At 42.4% G+C, this 15,404-nt stretch overlaps 1 protein-coding gene across 1 annotated transcript in view; it reads right to left on the bottom strand.

Annotated features, from left to right (window-relative positions):
- LOC138656307 (ankyrin repeat and MYND domain-containing protein 1-like) overlaps positions 1-15,404 on the bottom strand; it is a 97,638-nt gene that overhangs the window by 15,682 nt on the left and 66,552 nt on the right. The window contains exons 13-14 of the mRNA XM_069743672.1: positions 5,162-5,275; positions 33-186 (exon numbers count right to left, since the gene is read on the bottom strand). Coding sequence (XP_069599773.1) covers positions 33-186; positions 5,162-5,275 — 268 coding nt within the window. The remainder of the gene's footprint in view (positions 1-32; positions 187-5,161; positions 5,276-15,404) is intronic.

Raw genomic sequence — 15,404 nt, 5'->3', positions numbered from 1 at the left:
ACGACACTCGGTAATGAGAATGTGCAGCTTACGGACGAGGCCTTCCTTCGCCCACTCCTGCTCCTTCGCTATGACTCCTTCCCGAGTGTGCTTTCCCAAGTGCTCCAATAGCTGCTTCCGGGCGTTGTACGTGTCCCGCTCCTCTGGTGACAAGGCATGGTACGGTGTGTGTGCGATCCGCTTATCCTGCAATATACAAGATATCATATACACTATGTACGATCCTGGAGTATCATTCACAAAAAATACTAATTATCATCATTTCTTCCTATATACAATGTACAGAACATGTTCCTACATAAAGCATGGGCACCTAATTCACCTTGTACTAGCTCATTCCAATATAATGTTGTATTCGCCCTCACTGGCTAGTACTAGGACTAAAAAAACGTTAAGGCCGGCGTCACACTTGGGACTGCAATGCGAGAAACTCGCGCATCAATCCCCGGCACTCGGGACCAGAGCGTTCAGCGGCATAGAAATACATGCAGACTCACACTCCGGTCCTAGTGCCGGCGGCAGTGCCGGGTATTGATGAGCGAGTTTCTCGCATTGCACTCTCAAAGTGTGACCTCGGCCTTATAGTCAGTGGTCAAGAGGCTCAGCAGGACTCAAACTCTCGGACCATGTGCTTAAAGAGCTAACGTCATTTAATATTTTTGTTTCCTAAATCAATAGTACTTGTTGATAAGTTGAAATTTTGTAATATATGTTCCTAGGAAAATCTGCTTCTTTCTCCTCCTGGACTGATCTTTGAGAGTCTCCAAATTCTCAATTTATAGGTGCAAATGTTCTCTTGAGAGAGGAAGAGAACTAGAAGAGGAAGAGAACTAGAACTCTAGCGCCACCTATTAGAAGTAGCAATCCTAAACGTCAATGTCGACCCTTTAACGAGCTTTGTCACATGACTTAGGATAATAGCCAAACCAGAATCTCAATTTGCAGACACTGTGTTTCGGAGTACTGCCCATCGTCAGTGCAAAGTATGAGATCTGGTTTGGCTGGGTGAGAGGAGTCCGACTGAAAATTTGTCTTCAGTGAATACAGATTATTGCATTACTGAGAGAAGATGACACTTGGTGCTCATCAAGTTCTATAGAGAACTGTAACTGACTATTCAGGAGAACTTGCGGCAGAATGTCTGACTTCCTCTAGCTCCTCCCACCTCCATAGAATGTTATGAGCACCAATTGTCATCTACTATCTCAGTAATGGCAAAATCTCTCTTTACTGAATACATTGTTCACCCATGAATTGGAAGTAAAAATTAAATCAATCTCTGTTAAGATATATCACAAAGTTTCTTAATTGCATGAGTACTTTTGACTTATGAAACAAGGCTCACAAGTCCCAATTTGTTTATGGACCATTATGTATGGACTTTCTGTGTATCTCCAGACCCAAGCTCAACAAGCAACCTTATGGGCATACGAGAGGTTGTTGGGTTCAAGTCGGAAGACCTGAGGACAGTTTGTAGACATGCTGTGGCTCAATGACATCTGAATTTGGCCTCAGCTGCATGTTTTTCCTCCTCCCGCCTGACACTGATGCGGACGATCACTGCAGGGCAGCAGGAAGCTGAGCATGATGAGCACATTGCACTCATGCAGAGATCTGTGCGGTGATACATTGCTCCATAGTTTTCTCTTTACTTGTGCGGCAATACGCCTTGTGCACAATTATTAGGCAAGTAAGTATATTTATTTTGTCATCATTTTTATGCAGATTTTCCCTCTCTAAGCTGCATAAACTTGAATGCTTATTGGATGAAGGTGATGTATATTTGTGTATTGAGGAAGGTGCGGCCTAAGGACTAGTGATAAGCGATTGGGCTGGTTTCTCGAGTTTTCTGAGCATGCTCAGGTGTTCGAGTATTTTGGACGTGCTCTGAGATTATGTTTGAGTCCCTGCAGCTGCATGATTTGCAGCTGCTAGACAGCCTGAATATATGTGGGGTTTCCCGAACAAATAGGCAATCCCTGCATGTGTTCAGGTTGTCTAGCAGATGCAAATCATGCAGCTGCGGGGACACAAACATAATCGCCGAGCACACTGAAATACTCGGAGAACACCCGAGCATGCTTGGAAATCTCGAGTAATGAACACATTCGCCCATCACTACTAAAGACCCAACACTCTTTATCTAGGTGTGCAGAATTATTAGGCAGCTTGTTTTCCTCAGGCAACATGGGACAAAGAAGAGAATTAGTTGACTCTGAGAAGTAAAAAATTGTTAAGAGTCTTACACATGGATGCAGCACTCCTAAAATTGCTAAGATATCGGTTTGTGATCACAGAACCATCAAAAGTTTTGTTGAGAAGAACCAATCATGAAGCGGCCAGGAAGCAATTATCCTCCAATGCTGCCATATTCCAGATCTAGAGGCCCAGAAGTACAAGGTGTTCAGTACTCAGAGACATGGCCGAGGTAAGGAGGCCGAAACCGACCATCACTGAGCAAGACACAGAAGGTGAAACGTCAAGACTGGGCCAAGAAATATCTGAAGACAAATTTTTCAAAGGCGTTATGGACTGATGAGATGAGAATGACTCTTGATGGACCAGACTGATGGGGCCATAACTGGATCAGTAATGAGCAAAGACCTTCACTGCCAGGACTCAGACACCAGTAAGGTGGAGGTGGGGACTGCTATGGGCTGGTGTTATTATAGAAGAGCTAGTTGGTCCTTTTCCGGTTGAAGACGGACTCAAAATGAACTCCCAAACCTACTGCCATTTTTACAAGACACTTTCTTCAAGCACGAAAAAGTCTACATCTCTCAAGAAAACCATGATTTTTATGCAGGACAATTCTCTATCACAGCATCAAAGTCTCCACTGCTTGGCTGCTACTAAAGACCTTAAAGATGGAAGAATAATGACTCGGCCCCTTCCTCACCGCACCTAGATCATATAAAGAACTTGTTGACACTTCTTAAATGGGAGATTTATAGTAAAGGAGAACAGTCACCCCTCTGATCAGTATCTGGGAGGCTGCTGGTGGAGCTGCCCAAAAAGTTGGAGCAGCAGCAGAATGTGATGTGCACACAGTGTATGATCAGTTTAGAGCGGCAGCAGAATGTGATGTGCACACAGTGTATGATCAGTGTAGAGCGGCAGCAGAATGTGATGAGCACACAGTGTATGATCAGTGTAGAGCGGCAGCAGAATGTGATGTGCACACAGTGTATGATCAGTTTAGAGCGGCAGCAGAATGTGATGTGCACACAGTGTATGATCAGTGTAGAGCGGCAGCAGAATGTGATGTGCACACAGTGTATGATCAGTGTAGAGCGGCAGCAGAATGTGATGTGCACACAGTGTAAGACCAGTGTAGAGCGGCAGCAGAATGTGATGTGCACACAGTGTATGATCAGTGTAGAGCGGCAGCAGAATGTGATGTGCACACAGTGTATGATCAGTGTAGAGCGGCAGCAGAATGTGATGTGCACACAGTGTAAGACCAGTGTAGAGCGGCAGCAGAATGTGATGTGCACACAGTGTATGATCAGTGTAGAGCGGCAGCAGAATGTGATGTGTACACAGTGTATGATCAGTTTAGAGCGGCAGCAGAATGTGATGTGCACACAGTGTATGATCAGTGTAGAGCGGCAGCAGAATGTGATGTGCACACAGTGTATGATCAGTTTAGAGCGGCAGCAGAATGTGATGTGCACACAGTGTATGATCAGTGTAGAGCGGCAGCAGAATGTGATGTGCACACAGTGTATGATCAGTGTAGAGCGGCAGCAGAATGTGATGTGCACACAGTGTATGATCAGTGTAGAGCGGCAGCAGAATGTGATGTGCACACAGTGTATGATCAGTGTAGAGCGGCAGCAGAATGTGATGTGCACACAGTGTATGATCAGTGTAGAGCGGCAGCAGAATGTGATGTGCACACAGTGTATGATCAGTTTAGAGCGGCAGCAGAATGTGATGTGCACACAGTGTATGATCAGTGTAGAGCGGCAGTAGAATGTGATGTGTACACAGTGTATGATCAGTGTAGAGAGGCAGTAGAATGTGATGTGTACACAGTGTATGATCAGTGTAGAGCGGCAGCAGAATGTGATGTGCACACAGTGTATGATCAGAGTGTAGAGCGACAGCAGAATGTGATGTGCACACAGTGTATGATCAGTGTAGAGCAGCAGTAGAATGTGATGTGCACACAGTGTATGATCAGTGTAGAGCAGCAGTAGAATGTGATGAGCACACAGTGTATGATCAGTGTAGAGCGGCAGTAGAATGTGATGTGCACACAGTGTATGATCAGTGTAGAGCGGCAGCAGAATGTGATGTGCACACAGTGTATGATCAGTGTAGAGCAGCAGTAGAATGTGATGTGCACACAGTGTAAGACCAGTGTAGAGCGGCAGCAGAATGTGATGTGCACACAGTGTATGACCAGTGTAGAGCGGCAGCAGAATGTGATGTGCACACAGTGTATGATCAGTGTAGAGCGACAGCAGAATGTGATGTGCACACAGTGTATGATCAGTGTAGAGCGGCAGCAGAATGTGATGTGCACACAGTGTATGATCAGTTTAGAGCGGCAGCAGAATGTGATGTGCACACAGTGTATGATCAGTTTAGAGCGGCAGCAGAATGTGATGTGCACACAGTGTATGATCAGTGTAGAGCGGCAGCAGAATGTGATGTGCACACAGTGTATGATCAGTGTAGAGAGGCAGCAGAATGTGATGTGCACACAGTGTATGATCAGTGTAGAGAGGCAGCAGAATGTGATGTGCACACAGTGTATGATCAGTGTAGAGCGGCAGCAGAATGTGATGTGCACACACAGCGTTCATCTTTATGACAGGACACATTGCTAGAGCCATAGAGCCAGTGCAGGAGTTAGGAAACCAACAGACAACCAGGCTTCTACACTCAATCTGTACAAGGCCGCTAGGGAACAATATATATATATACCAGTCTAACATACCCTAAACCTTTGCTTCTACTTTAGGGTACAATGGAATAAACTATTAACACCTTCTTCTCCCAGTACACCAAGAATGTCCTTAGACCATGAAAGTGCTATTAATGGCTCCATATGCTTTCCTTTTATTTGGAAGAAATGTCTGTTTTTGCTTTTTTTAGTGGAGTGTAAACTTGTGTGTATCTAGTAGTCAAAAAAGCAGAGATTAGCTACCTGGAAGTACTTGAAATAGGCGTAGTCAGTGGCTGTACCCAGAGACGTCCTTTTTCCTTCTCCAATAAGAATTGGCATCAGAATACTTGCACCAGCTTTTATAATTCTGTCCACCTGTCAATTACAAGAAGTCTTCATAATCACATAGCTAAAATGGTAGAAAGAAGACAAATGTGCATCAAGTTCAATTGTGGGCCGGGAAAGCACAAAGGGAAGGGGCACATGCAGAACCACAAGAAATGACCCAGTCCGCCCCCAAAGAGCTCATCTTTCTCTCCTGATCCCAATTGTGGATCCACTGGACCATTCAGAAAAGAACTTTACACATTTCCATAAATGTTTCTATTATTTAAGCCTTTTTTTCTTAATCCCATCAATGATTCCCGCTGTGACCCACCTCAGAGGCGCCTATTACACAGATTAATAGTTCTCACTGTAGAGAAACCCTGTATCCTCTGGAGATTGAACTTGTCTTTCTCCAGACAGAAGCGTTCACTTGCCTATTGATAAGAGTTTTATATGAAGCAGCTTATGATCATATTTTTTATGGTCCATTTATGTACTTCTACAACTTAATTACGCTATGTTCCCCCTTAAATTTTTCATCTTATGACTAAAGGAGTTTATTCTTTACTCATAAGCAACATTCTCCATTCCCCTTATCAAATTTGTGGCTCTTTTTTTTTTTTACCTTTTCTAACTTTATTTATTTTACTTACTTACATAGCACCATCATATTCCACAGCAGTTTACAGACATAATCAGCACACTTTGTAAAGCGATTATATTATGTCCCTGTCAGGCATCTGTCACCCCTCGAGATGTACATGCCCTATTAATATGGGCATACAGGTAATAGAAATGTTACACTAGTCCTACCTGTATGCCTCATATTAATGGTCTTGTTGCTTAGAAATGTTATATTCTGTCTTTTTGTAAAGATTTCTTTCAGGCTCCGGGGCGTTCGGTGCCTGGAAGAAGTCCCTGCCCCCTGTCCTTACTGTTACACCACATCCCTCCCATGAATGTCAGTGGGCTCTGCATTCAGGCAGACAGATAGGACCAGTGTAACATTTCTATTACCTGTATGCCCATATTAATAGGTCATATATGTCCCAGGGGTGACAGATTCCCTTTAAATGCATGAAGCCCTGCTCTGTGTAGCATAAACGATTGGATGATCACAGCTTCTAGTCTCCCTAGAGGCTACCGAAGCAAGTAAAAATTTTTTTTTTTTAAATATTTAAAAAAATAAAAAAATCGAAAAAGTTCAAATCACCCTCCAAATGCCCCATTCAAAATAAAAGAATAATAAAATATACACATATTTGGTATCACCACGTTCAGAATCGCCCGATCTATCAATACGTAAAAAGAATTAACCTGATCACTATACGGCGTAGCGAGAAAAAAAGTCAAAACGTCAGAATTACATCTTTTTGGTCGCCACAACATTGCATTAAAATGCAATAATGTATCTACACCAAAATGGTATCAATAAAAACATCATTTTGGCGAGCAAAAAATAAGTCCTTACCCAGCCCCAGATCACGAAAAATGGAGACGCTACCAGTCTTGGAAAATGGCGACTTTTTTTAAAAGAAACTTTGGATGGTAAAACAGCAAAACAAAAAACCATTGTGGGATTGCACTTTTTTTTTGCATTTTCACGGCACTTTGAATTTTTTCCCCCGTTCCCCCCAGTTACGTAGTATATTGCCCAGTGATGTAGCATATTGCCCAGGCACGTAGTATATTGCCCAGTCACGTAGTATATTGCCCAGTCACGTAGTATATTGCCCAGTTACTTAGTATATTGCCCAGTCACGTAGTATATTGCCCAGCCACGTAGTATATTGCCCAGCCACGTAGTATATTGCACAGCCCACGTAGTATATTGCCCAGTTACGTAGTATATTGCCCAGTGAGGTAGTATATTGCCCAGCCACGTAGTATATTGCCCAGTCACGTAGTATATTGCCCAGTGACGTAGTATATTGCCCAGTGACGTAGTATATTGCCCAGCCACGTAGTATATTGCCCAGCCACGTAGTATATTGCCCAGCCACGTAATATATTGCCCAGTGACGTAGTATATTGCCCAGGCACATAGTATATTGCCCAGTTACGTAGTATATTGCCCAGTCACGTAGTATATTGCCCAGGCACGTAGTATATTGCCCAGTCACGTAGTATATTGCCCAGTCACGTAGTATATTGCCCAGTAACGTAGTATATTGCCCAGTGACGTAGTATGTTGCCCAGTGACGTAGTATGTTGCCCAGTGACGTAGTATATTGTCCAGTGACGTAGTATACAGCACAGAGCCACATAGTATATTGCACAGCAACGTAGTATACAGCACAGAGCCACATAGTATATTGCACAGCGACATAGTATACAGCACAGAGCCACGTAGTATATTGGCCAGCCACGTAGTATATTGGCCAGTCACGTAGTATATTGCCCAGCCACGTATGTCACAGGTTAAAAAATAAAAAATAAACATATACTCACCTTCCGAGGGCCCCTTGTAGTTCGGTCACATAACCGTGACGTCATGGCAGGTCCTTACGCGCAGGCGCGCAGGACCTGTGAGGACGTCGTGGTCACATGACCGTGACGTCATGGCAGGTCCTTCTCGCGCAGGCGCGCAGGGCCAGTGATGACGTTGCGGTCACAAGACCGTGACGTCATGGCAGGTCCTTCTCCCATACCATCCTTGGCACCGAAACCTGCCGCTTGCATGGAGCGGTCACCGGAGCGTCGCGAAAGGTGAGTATATAATGACTTTTCATTTTTTTAAATTATTTTTAACATTAGATGTTTTTACTATTGACGCTGCATAGGCAGCATCAATAGTAAAAACTTGGTCACACAGGGTTAATAGCGGCGGTAACGGAGTGAGTTACCCGCGGCATAACGCGGTCCGTTACCGCTGGCATTAACCCTGTGTGAGCGGAGACTGCGGGGAGTATGGAGTGAGCGCCGGGCGCTGACTGCAGGGGAGGGATTAATCGGACTGTGGCCGTTGCTGATTGGTTGCAGCAGCCATGACAGGCAGCTGGCGAGATCAATCAGGGACTTGGATTCCATGACAGACAGAGACCGCGACCAATGAATATCCGTGACAGACAGAAGGACAGACAGAAAGACGGAAGTGACCCTTAGACAATTATATAGTAGATGGGTGACACAATAGGAAGGTGTTCACATGTGAGGGTCTGCTTATGCTGATTGTGATCATGATTCATTTTTGCCTCCCCCACAAGGAAACAGAAGAACAACTAGGTATTTTCTGTTTATTTCTAACTTTTTATTTTATAACTGTTTCACATATTTGTGTGCTGTTTTATTTTTATCTTTTTATCTCTTTTCTTATAAGAACTGTATTTTTTATATTTAAGCTTAAACCTTTAATAAGTTTGACCCTTGTATGTTATAAGAATCCACAGCCTTTCAGAGAGTGTGTGACCCTTTCTGATTGGCAGTAGCATATTTTGGGGACTAATCACCCCATGTGTTTGATGAGTGGTGGCAACGTGTTGCATAGTCGGGGTGTGTGGACTGTGTCGGGGTGTGATTTATGCTCACTTTACAGCAGGGATGTCAAACTCAAATACAGAGAGCCAAAATGAAAAGTTTGGACAAAGTCACAGACCAATCTTGATATTTATTAACAAAATGTCTACAACTGAGAAAGTGTTTCCTTATCATCAAATATAACAATGAGCTTTTTCATTTGGAAACAAGCTTATAGGGGTTGTCCCATGAACAAAATACATTTTAACCAATAGATCTTGGAATAAAATACTGGAATAATATAATACGTTAAGTAAAAGTAGTAAAAAGCATATCGCCCAATCGCCTAATTTAAATACGAAATAAAGTATAATAACCTTGATAGATAGTAAAGTAATATGCAAACAAAAAGTGCCCCAAACACAGTATGATACCCCCACAGTGAATTCCTCCACAGTACCCTCCACACGCAGTATGATGACCCCACTGTACTCCCCTCTCTCAATATCCCTGCCAAAGAATGGTGACCCTCATCACAGTATGATTCTCTAACTGTAATCCCCATGCAGCCAACCATACAGTATAATGGGCCCACATAGTCGTCCATACAGTATAATGGCCACAAAAATTGCCCCATACAGTATAGTGGGCCCCACAGTCGTCCATACAGTACGATGGCCACAAAAAGTGCCCCATACAGTATAATGAGCCCCACAGTCATCCATACAGTATAATGGCCACAAAAAGTGCCCCATACAGTATAATGGGCCCCATACAATAGTCCATATAGTATAACAGGGCCCTGCATTGCCTTCTATACAGTAAAATGGTTCCACATATTGATCCACACAGCAAAATCCTCCCACATAGTGCTCCATACAGTGTAATGGCCACAAAATGTGATCCATACAGTATAATGGCCCCCGATAGTGTTCCATACAGTATAATGGCCCCAGATAATGTTCCATACAGTATAATGGTCCCACACATTGCTCCACACAGCAATATCCTCCCACATAGTGCTCCATACAGTATAATGGTATAATGGCCCCCCACAGTGCCTTCTTCAGACAGATTGCATACACTGCATGTAACAGCTCTGTGGGAAATAGAGATTCGACGCCCATAGGATTTTCTTAAATTCTTTCTTCACTGAGTATATGGAGGGGTATTCTATCCTGGCACCTATTTTTAGACAGAGTGACGTAAATCCTATCTATACATTCCCATTCAGGGCTGATGAATACAAGTTCCTTTAGAACCCGTGAGAGAATTCAGTTCTGCTTAGCGAGAGTCCCATAGACAATGTATTAATTACATGACTGTCCCAGCCCTGGCAATACAATTACTGATTCAATTAAATAAATTAACCTAGGGAATACTCTTAAATTAAAACTATAAATCAAAATGGACACAACTCTTTTGTGAGAAAATTTTACAGTTAAAGTTCTGCTAATCAGACGGCGTGCGTTCTCTATCGCCACATATTACTGTTACAGTATGCGGGACCACACGGCTCTTGTTTCCATGGCACAATTTTTCCTGCACAAGAAAATGTGTCACTGCTGATAATTACCTTGTCAAAGAGCCTGCAAAATGCTTGTTAACCCCAAAAAGGAGGTTTAGCCTCTGCACCAAGGGAATTCCCAGGGTACAGTAAGCAGATTAGTTCCCAACAGAGAGAGACTGTGACCAAGAGACAGCCAGAATAACAAGGCCGGAGACAGAAGCGGGAGCGAATGGTACCAGAGGAACGTAGACATGAGTATTCATACCAGATCTTGGCCAACACACGCTGAAGACTTCGTATGACCAGGTCAGAAGCCGTACAATACAAAATAATAGGAAAATCTAAAGTACAGTGGGGCAAAAAAGTATTTAGTCAGTCAGCAATAGTGCAAGTTCCATCACTTAAAAAGATGAGAGGCGTCTGTAATTTACATCATAGGTAGACCTCAACTATGGGAGACAAACTGAGAAAAAAAATCCAGAAAATCACATTGTCTGTTTTTTTATCATTTTTTTTTGCATATTATGGTGGAAAATAAGTATTTGGTCAGAAACAAAATTTCATCTCAATACTTTGTAATATATCCTTTGTTGGCAATGACAGAGGTCAAACGTTTTCTGTAAGTCTTCACAAGGTTGCCACACACTGTTGTTGGTATGTTGGCCCATTCCTCCATGCAGATCTCCTCTAGAGCAGTGATGTTTTTGGCTTTTCGCTTGGCAACACGGACTTTCAACTCCCTCCAAAGGTTTTCTATAGGGTTGAGATCTGGAGACTGGCTAGGCCACTCCAGGACCTTGAAATGCTTCTTACGAAGCCACTCCTTCGTTGCCCTGGTGGTGTGCTTTGGATCATTGTCATGTTGAAAGACCCAGCCACGTTTAATCTTCAATGCCCTTGCTGATGGAAGGAGGTTTGCACTCAAAATCTCACGATACATGGCCCCATTCATTCTTTCATGTACCCGGATCAGTCGTCCTGGCCCCTTTGCAGAGAAACAGCCCCAAAGCATGATGTTTCCACCACCATGCTTTACAGTAGGTATGGTGTTTGATGGATGCAACTCAGTATTCTTTTTCCTCCAAACACGACAAGTTGTGTTTCTACCAAACAGTTCCAGTTTGGTTTCATCAGACCATAGGACATTCTCCCAAAACTCCTCTGGATCATCCAAATGCTCTCTCGCAAACTTCAGACGGGCCCGGACATGTACTGGCTTAAGCAGTGGGACACGTCTGGCACTGCAGGATCTGAGTCCATGGTGGCGTAGTGTGTTACTTATGGTAGGCCTTGTTACATTGGTCCCAGCTCTCTGCAGTTCATTCACTAGGTCCCCCCGCGTGGTTCTGGGATTTTTGCTCACCGTTCTTGTGATAATTCTGACCCCACGGGGTGGGATTTTGCGTGGAGCCCCAGATCGAGGGAGAATATCAGTAGTCTTGTATGTCTTCCATTTTCTAATTATTGCTCCCACTGTTGATTTCTTCACTCCAAGCTGGTTGGCTATTGCAGATTCAGTCTTCCCAGCCTGGTGCAGGGCTACAATTTTGTTTCTGGTGTCCTTTGACAGCTCTTTGGTCTTCACCATAGTGGAGTTTGGAGTCAGACTGTTTGAGGGTGTGCACAGGTGTCTTTTTATACTGATAACAAGTTTAAACAGGTGCCATTACTACAGGTAATGAGTGGAGGAAAGAGGAGACTCTTAAAGAAGAAGTTACAGGTCTGTGAGAGCCAGAAATCTTGATTGTTTGTTTCTGACCAAATACTTATTTTCCACCATAATATGCAAAAAAAATGATAAAAAAAGAGACAATGTGATTTTCTGGATTTTTTTTTCTCAGTTTTTCTCCCATAGTTGAGGTCTACCTATGATGTAAATTACAGACGCCTCTCATCTTTTTAAGTGGTGGAACTTGCACTATTGCTGACTGACTAAATACTTTTTTGCCCCACTGTATATGGGTGAGAGATCAACAAAGCAACCGGATAGTATCGGTTACCAAAATTACAACAGTACCTTGTGCAGACAGTCCATCAGCCAGGACAGAATACTAACAGTACCTATCTTAGGATTTCTACTAGAAAATCTAGAAGCCAAATATAAATTTCAGTAGTTGTCTCTACATTGCGCAGATACGCCAGGGCATTACGTAAACATAGCATCACTGGGATCCCTATCCCTATTCTCCCTATACGCACTAAACTCTCCAAACAAGCGAGTATGATGAAGGCTCTGGTGGAGCCGAAACGTCTCTTATCGCTTTTTTGAAATATTCTGTTATGCTCCCTGAACACATTTAATAAATTTGTTAAAAATTTGGCATTATATTCCCTTTGAGAGTGCGGTGAAATTTATATTTGGCTATTTACGGGACCATTCGGTCCGTTGCACCTGCACCCCAATTCTCTGACAGAGTGCACGCTATATCTATCACTATAGAAAATCTAGAAGGACATCATTACATAGGTTGAAAAAAAGACCTAGGTCCATCAAGGTCAACCTTTCTCCACCAATTATACATCTTTATCACTAATTTAACTATAACCCACAATGTTATGTGTATTGAGAAAATCATCCAGCCCTTTTTTAAAAGCTGTTATACTGTCTGCCATTACTATCTTGTAGTCGGCATTCCACAGTCTGACTGCTCTAACTGTAAAGAACCCTTTCCCATTTAGCTGACAGAATCTCCTTTATTCCACCCGTAATGAGTTCCTCCTGGTCCTTAGTATGGTCTTTGGTTGGAATAAGTCATGTGCCAGTGTTTCATACTGACCACACATATATTTATACATATAAATGAGATGTCCTCTGAGGCATCTTTTTTCTAAGCTAAACAAGCCCAACTTTTCCAACCTCTCCTCATATGAGAGGCCTCCATCCCTTGTAATAATACCGTTGCCCGACTTTGAACTAACTCTAACTTGTGAATGTTCTTTTTAAAATGTGGAGCCCAAAATTGGATCCTATATTCTAGATGTGGCCTCACCAGTGGTTTATACAAGGGTAACGATACGTTGGGAACCCTTAATATTGTGAAGGAACATATTAAAAAAGATTCTCCATTTTGTGCTAGATTCTCCATTTTGTGCTTTGACTCCATTTTCTTGTTGGTTAAAGATAAATTCTGTTATTTAATTAGGTAAAAGGTTACAGCTGCCATGAAGTAACTTTATCTTGTTTTTCACAAGCCTGTTATTCAACTAGGCTATGGTTCATAATTGGTATAAAGACCTTGAGTGTTCTAACTCGAACCAGATAAGAGACTCGGGGGTGTATCGCTATACAAGACTGAAGCATCTGTTAGTATGTCTTTTTTATGCCAAGAAGACATTACCATATCTGTAGTTTCCATTTTTTCTTTATCCTCATGGGTTAAGTTTTTCCTGCATTCTTATAGGTTAAGAACTGTGAGCGTGTTCTTATGCTGATTGGTTGAAGTACAATTTCTATCCAATATTGTAAAGGAATGGGCTTCCTATTAGTAAATAAGAGCAATTTCAATCAAGGTGACAGGTTTAAGCGGTCTAAGGGCCCGATTCATCACTTGCGTTTTTTTAAAGTCAGTTTTGTATTTTGGTCCTGTTGACATTTTTAGCGCCAGACTCTTCAAAGTTCAGGAACTTTGGGTAAAATTAAAAATGCTCTTTATTTTTGTTTTTAACCTGCTGTAGCACAAAAGGTCACATGTGCCTCTAAAATGTATCAAAATATGTGCAAAAACATTCAGCGCAAATATAGTCACTCCTACGTTGTGGGTCATGGAGGTTTAACGACTGGAATACGATTGCACCAAAACTTTTAAAAAACGTAGGAAAGTCGCAAATGATGAATCAGGAGAAATAAGGTCTGGAAAGAAATAAACCCGGCCCACAATTACAAACTAAAAAAACAGTTAAAAGGTGATTTTAAAGAAGCAGAAATGAAAAGATGAATATGGTAAAAGCAAAAACAGGTGCAAAACGAAACAAAAAAGACACAAAACTAGAAAAAGGTGCAAAAGTAATGATGATCTGGCCAAAAGTCTTGTAAAATGATACTCTACGTGACTGGGAGGAATTGGGTCTTATTTGGCCTTTTCTGAGAATAAAGGGGGTATTCCCATTCAATTTTATGACATATTGCTAGGTAGTTAGTGTCCAACCTCTTGGTCCCCCGCTTATCTGGAGAATAAAGACATCAATGTTGTTGTGCAACGTAACGTCCTAAAGCTGAGATGGGGCCACAATGTCGTGTCCCCTACATGCTAAGGATGAGTGGGAGTTCTGCTTGTTGGAAATCCACTATCTCGAAAAAAGACCTAGGTCCATCAAGGTCAACCGATCTCCACCAAATATACATCTTTGTTGTACACGGCTACGTATTGCGGGGGAAAAAACACTTCAAAACATATTTTCGTGGAAAAGACCTAATCCATTTATAAGAAACATGAAAAATTTACAGATAAGAAATAAGTCAACCCAGTAATCCTCAAAGAAAAAGGCAGTAATCCTCAGAAACCACTGAAAAGACGTTTTCTTATTTTCAGATGATATCCAGCGCAAACATATATGAAGATGCTGCAAAATAATTCTCTAAATTATTCAGTTCTGTCAGTCTTCGAGACAAATATATAACCGCTGATCAACAATAACCCATGTGACGATGCATAACCCGGAGGAAAGAAGGTCTGTGAAGGCATCTCTGGCCTTGGGCATGTAAGTGACAGAAGAAGCTGAAGAACGTAAACTCTGCTTGGCAGATGACTTCAAGTGGACAAAAGATGGGCAAATAGCTAGAACTTCATCCCAGTGATCATTCTCTGCATTATAGTAAGGTAACGTGAAGCTGAACTTCTGAAGACACTCAAGAGTTTTATGATCTCAAAATATTGTGATGCCAAGCTCCGTGCCCTCAGTAGATGATGCAATGCCAATAGGTTAGGCTTGGAGGTCAGAAGCTTCTGCTGAGCAAAAACATAATTGGGCTCCCACAGAAGAGAGAGTTCAGGATAGACAACAGTGAAACATTTTTTAAATGAAGTCTGTCAAACCAAACTGATAGTATAAGATTGGCACAAGATTGTGCAGGGTAAAACTGAAGCTTCATCAAATATGCTAATTTTGGGCACTCCTTGCACCCTCAGTGTGGCCAAGAGGCTCTGTGTACCGTTCTGCCCTTTGGTTTTTCATGCAATCTCACTGGTGATTGATTGAGGTGGCCTGGCTGGA

Source organism: Ranitomeya imitator, unplaced genomic scaffold (genome assembly GCF_032444005.1).
Source record: "Ranitomeya imitator isolate aRanImi1 unplaced genomic scaffold, aRanImi1.pri SCAFFOLD_321, whole genome shotgun sequence".
Taxonomy (NCBI): Eukaryota; Metazoa; Chordata; class Amphibia; order Anura; family Dendrobatidae; genus Ranitomeya; species Ranitomeya imitator.
This window is presented reverse-complemented; position numbering and strand designations above follow the sequence as displayed.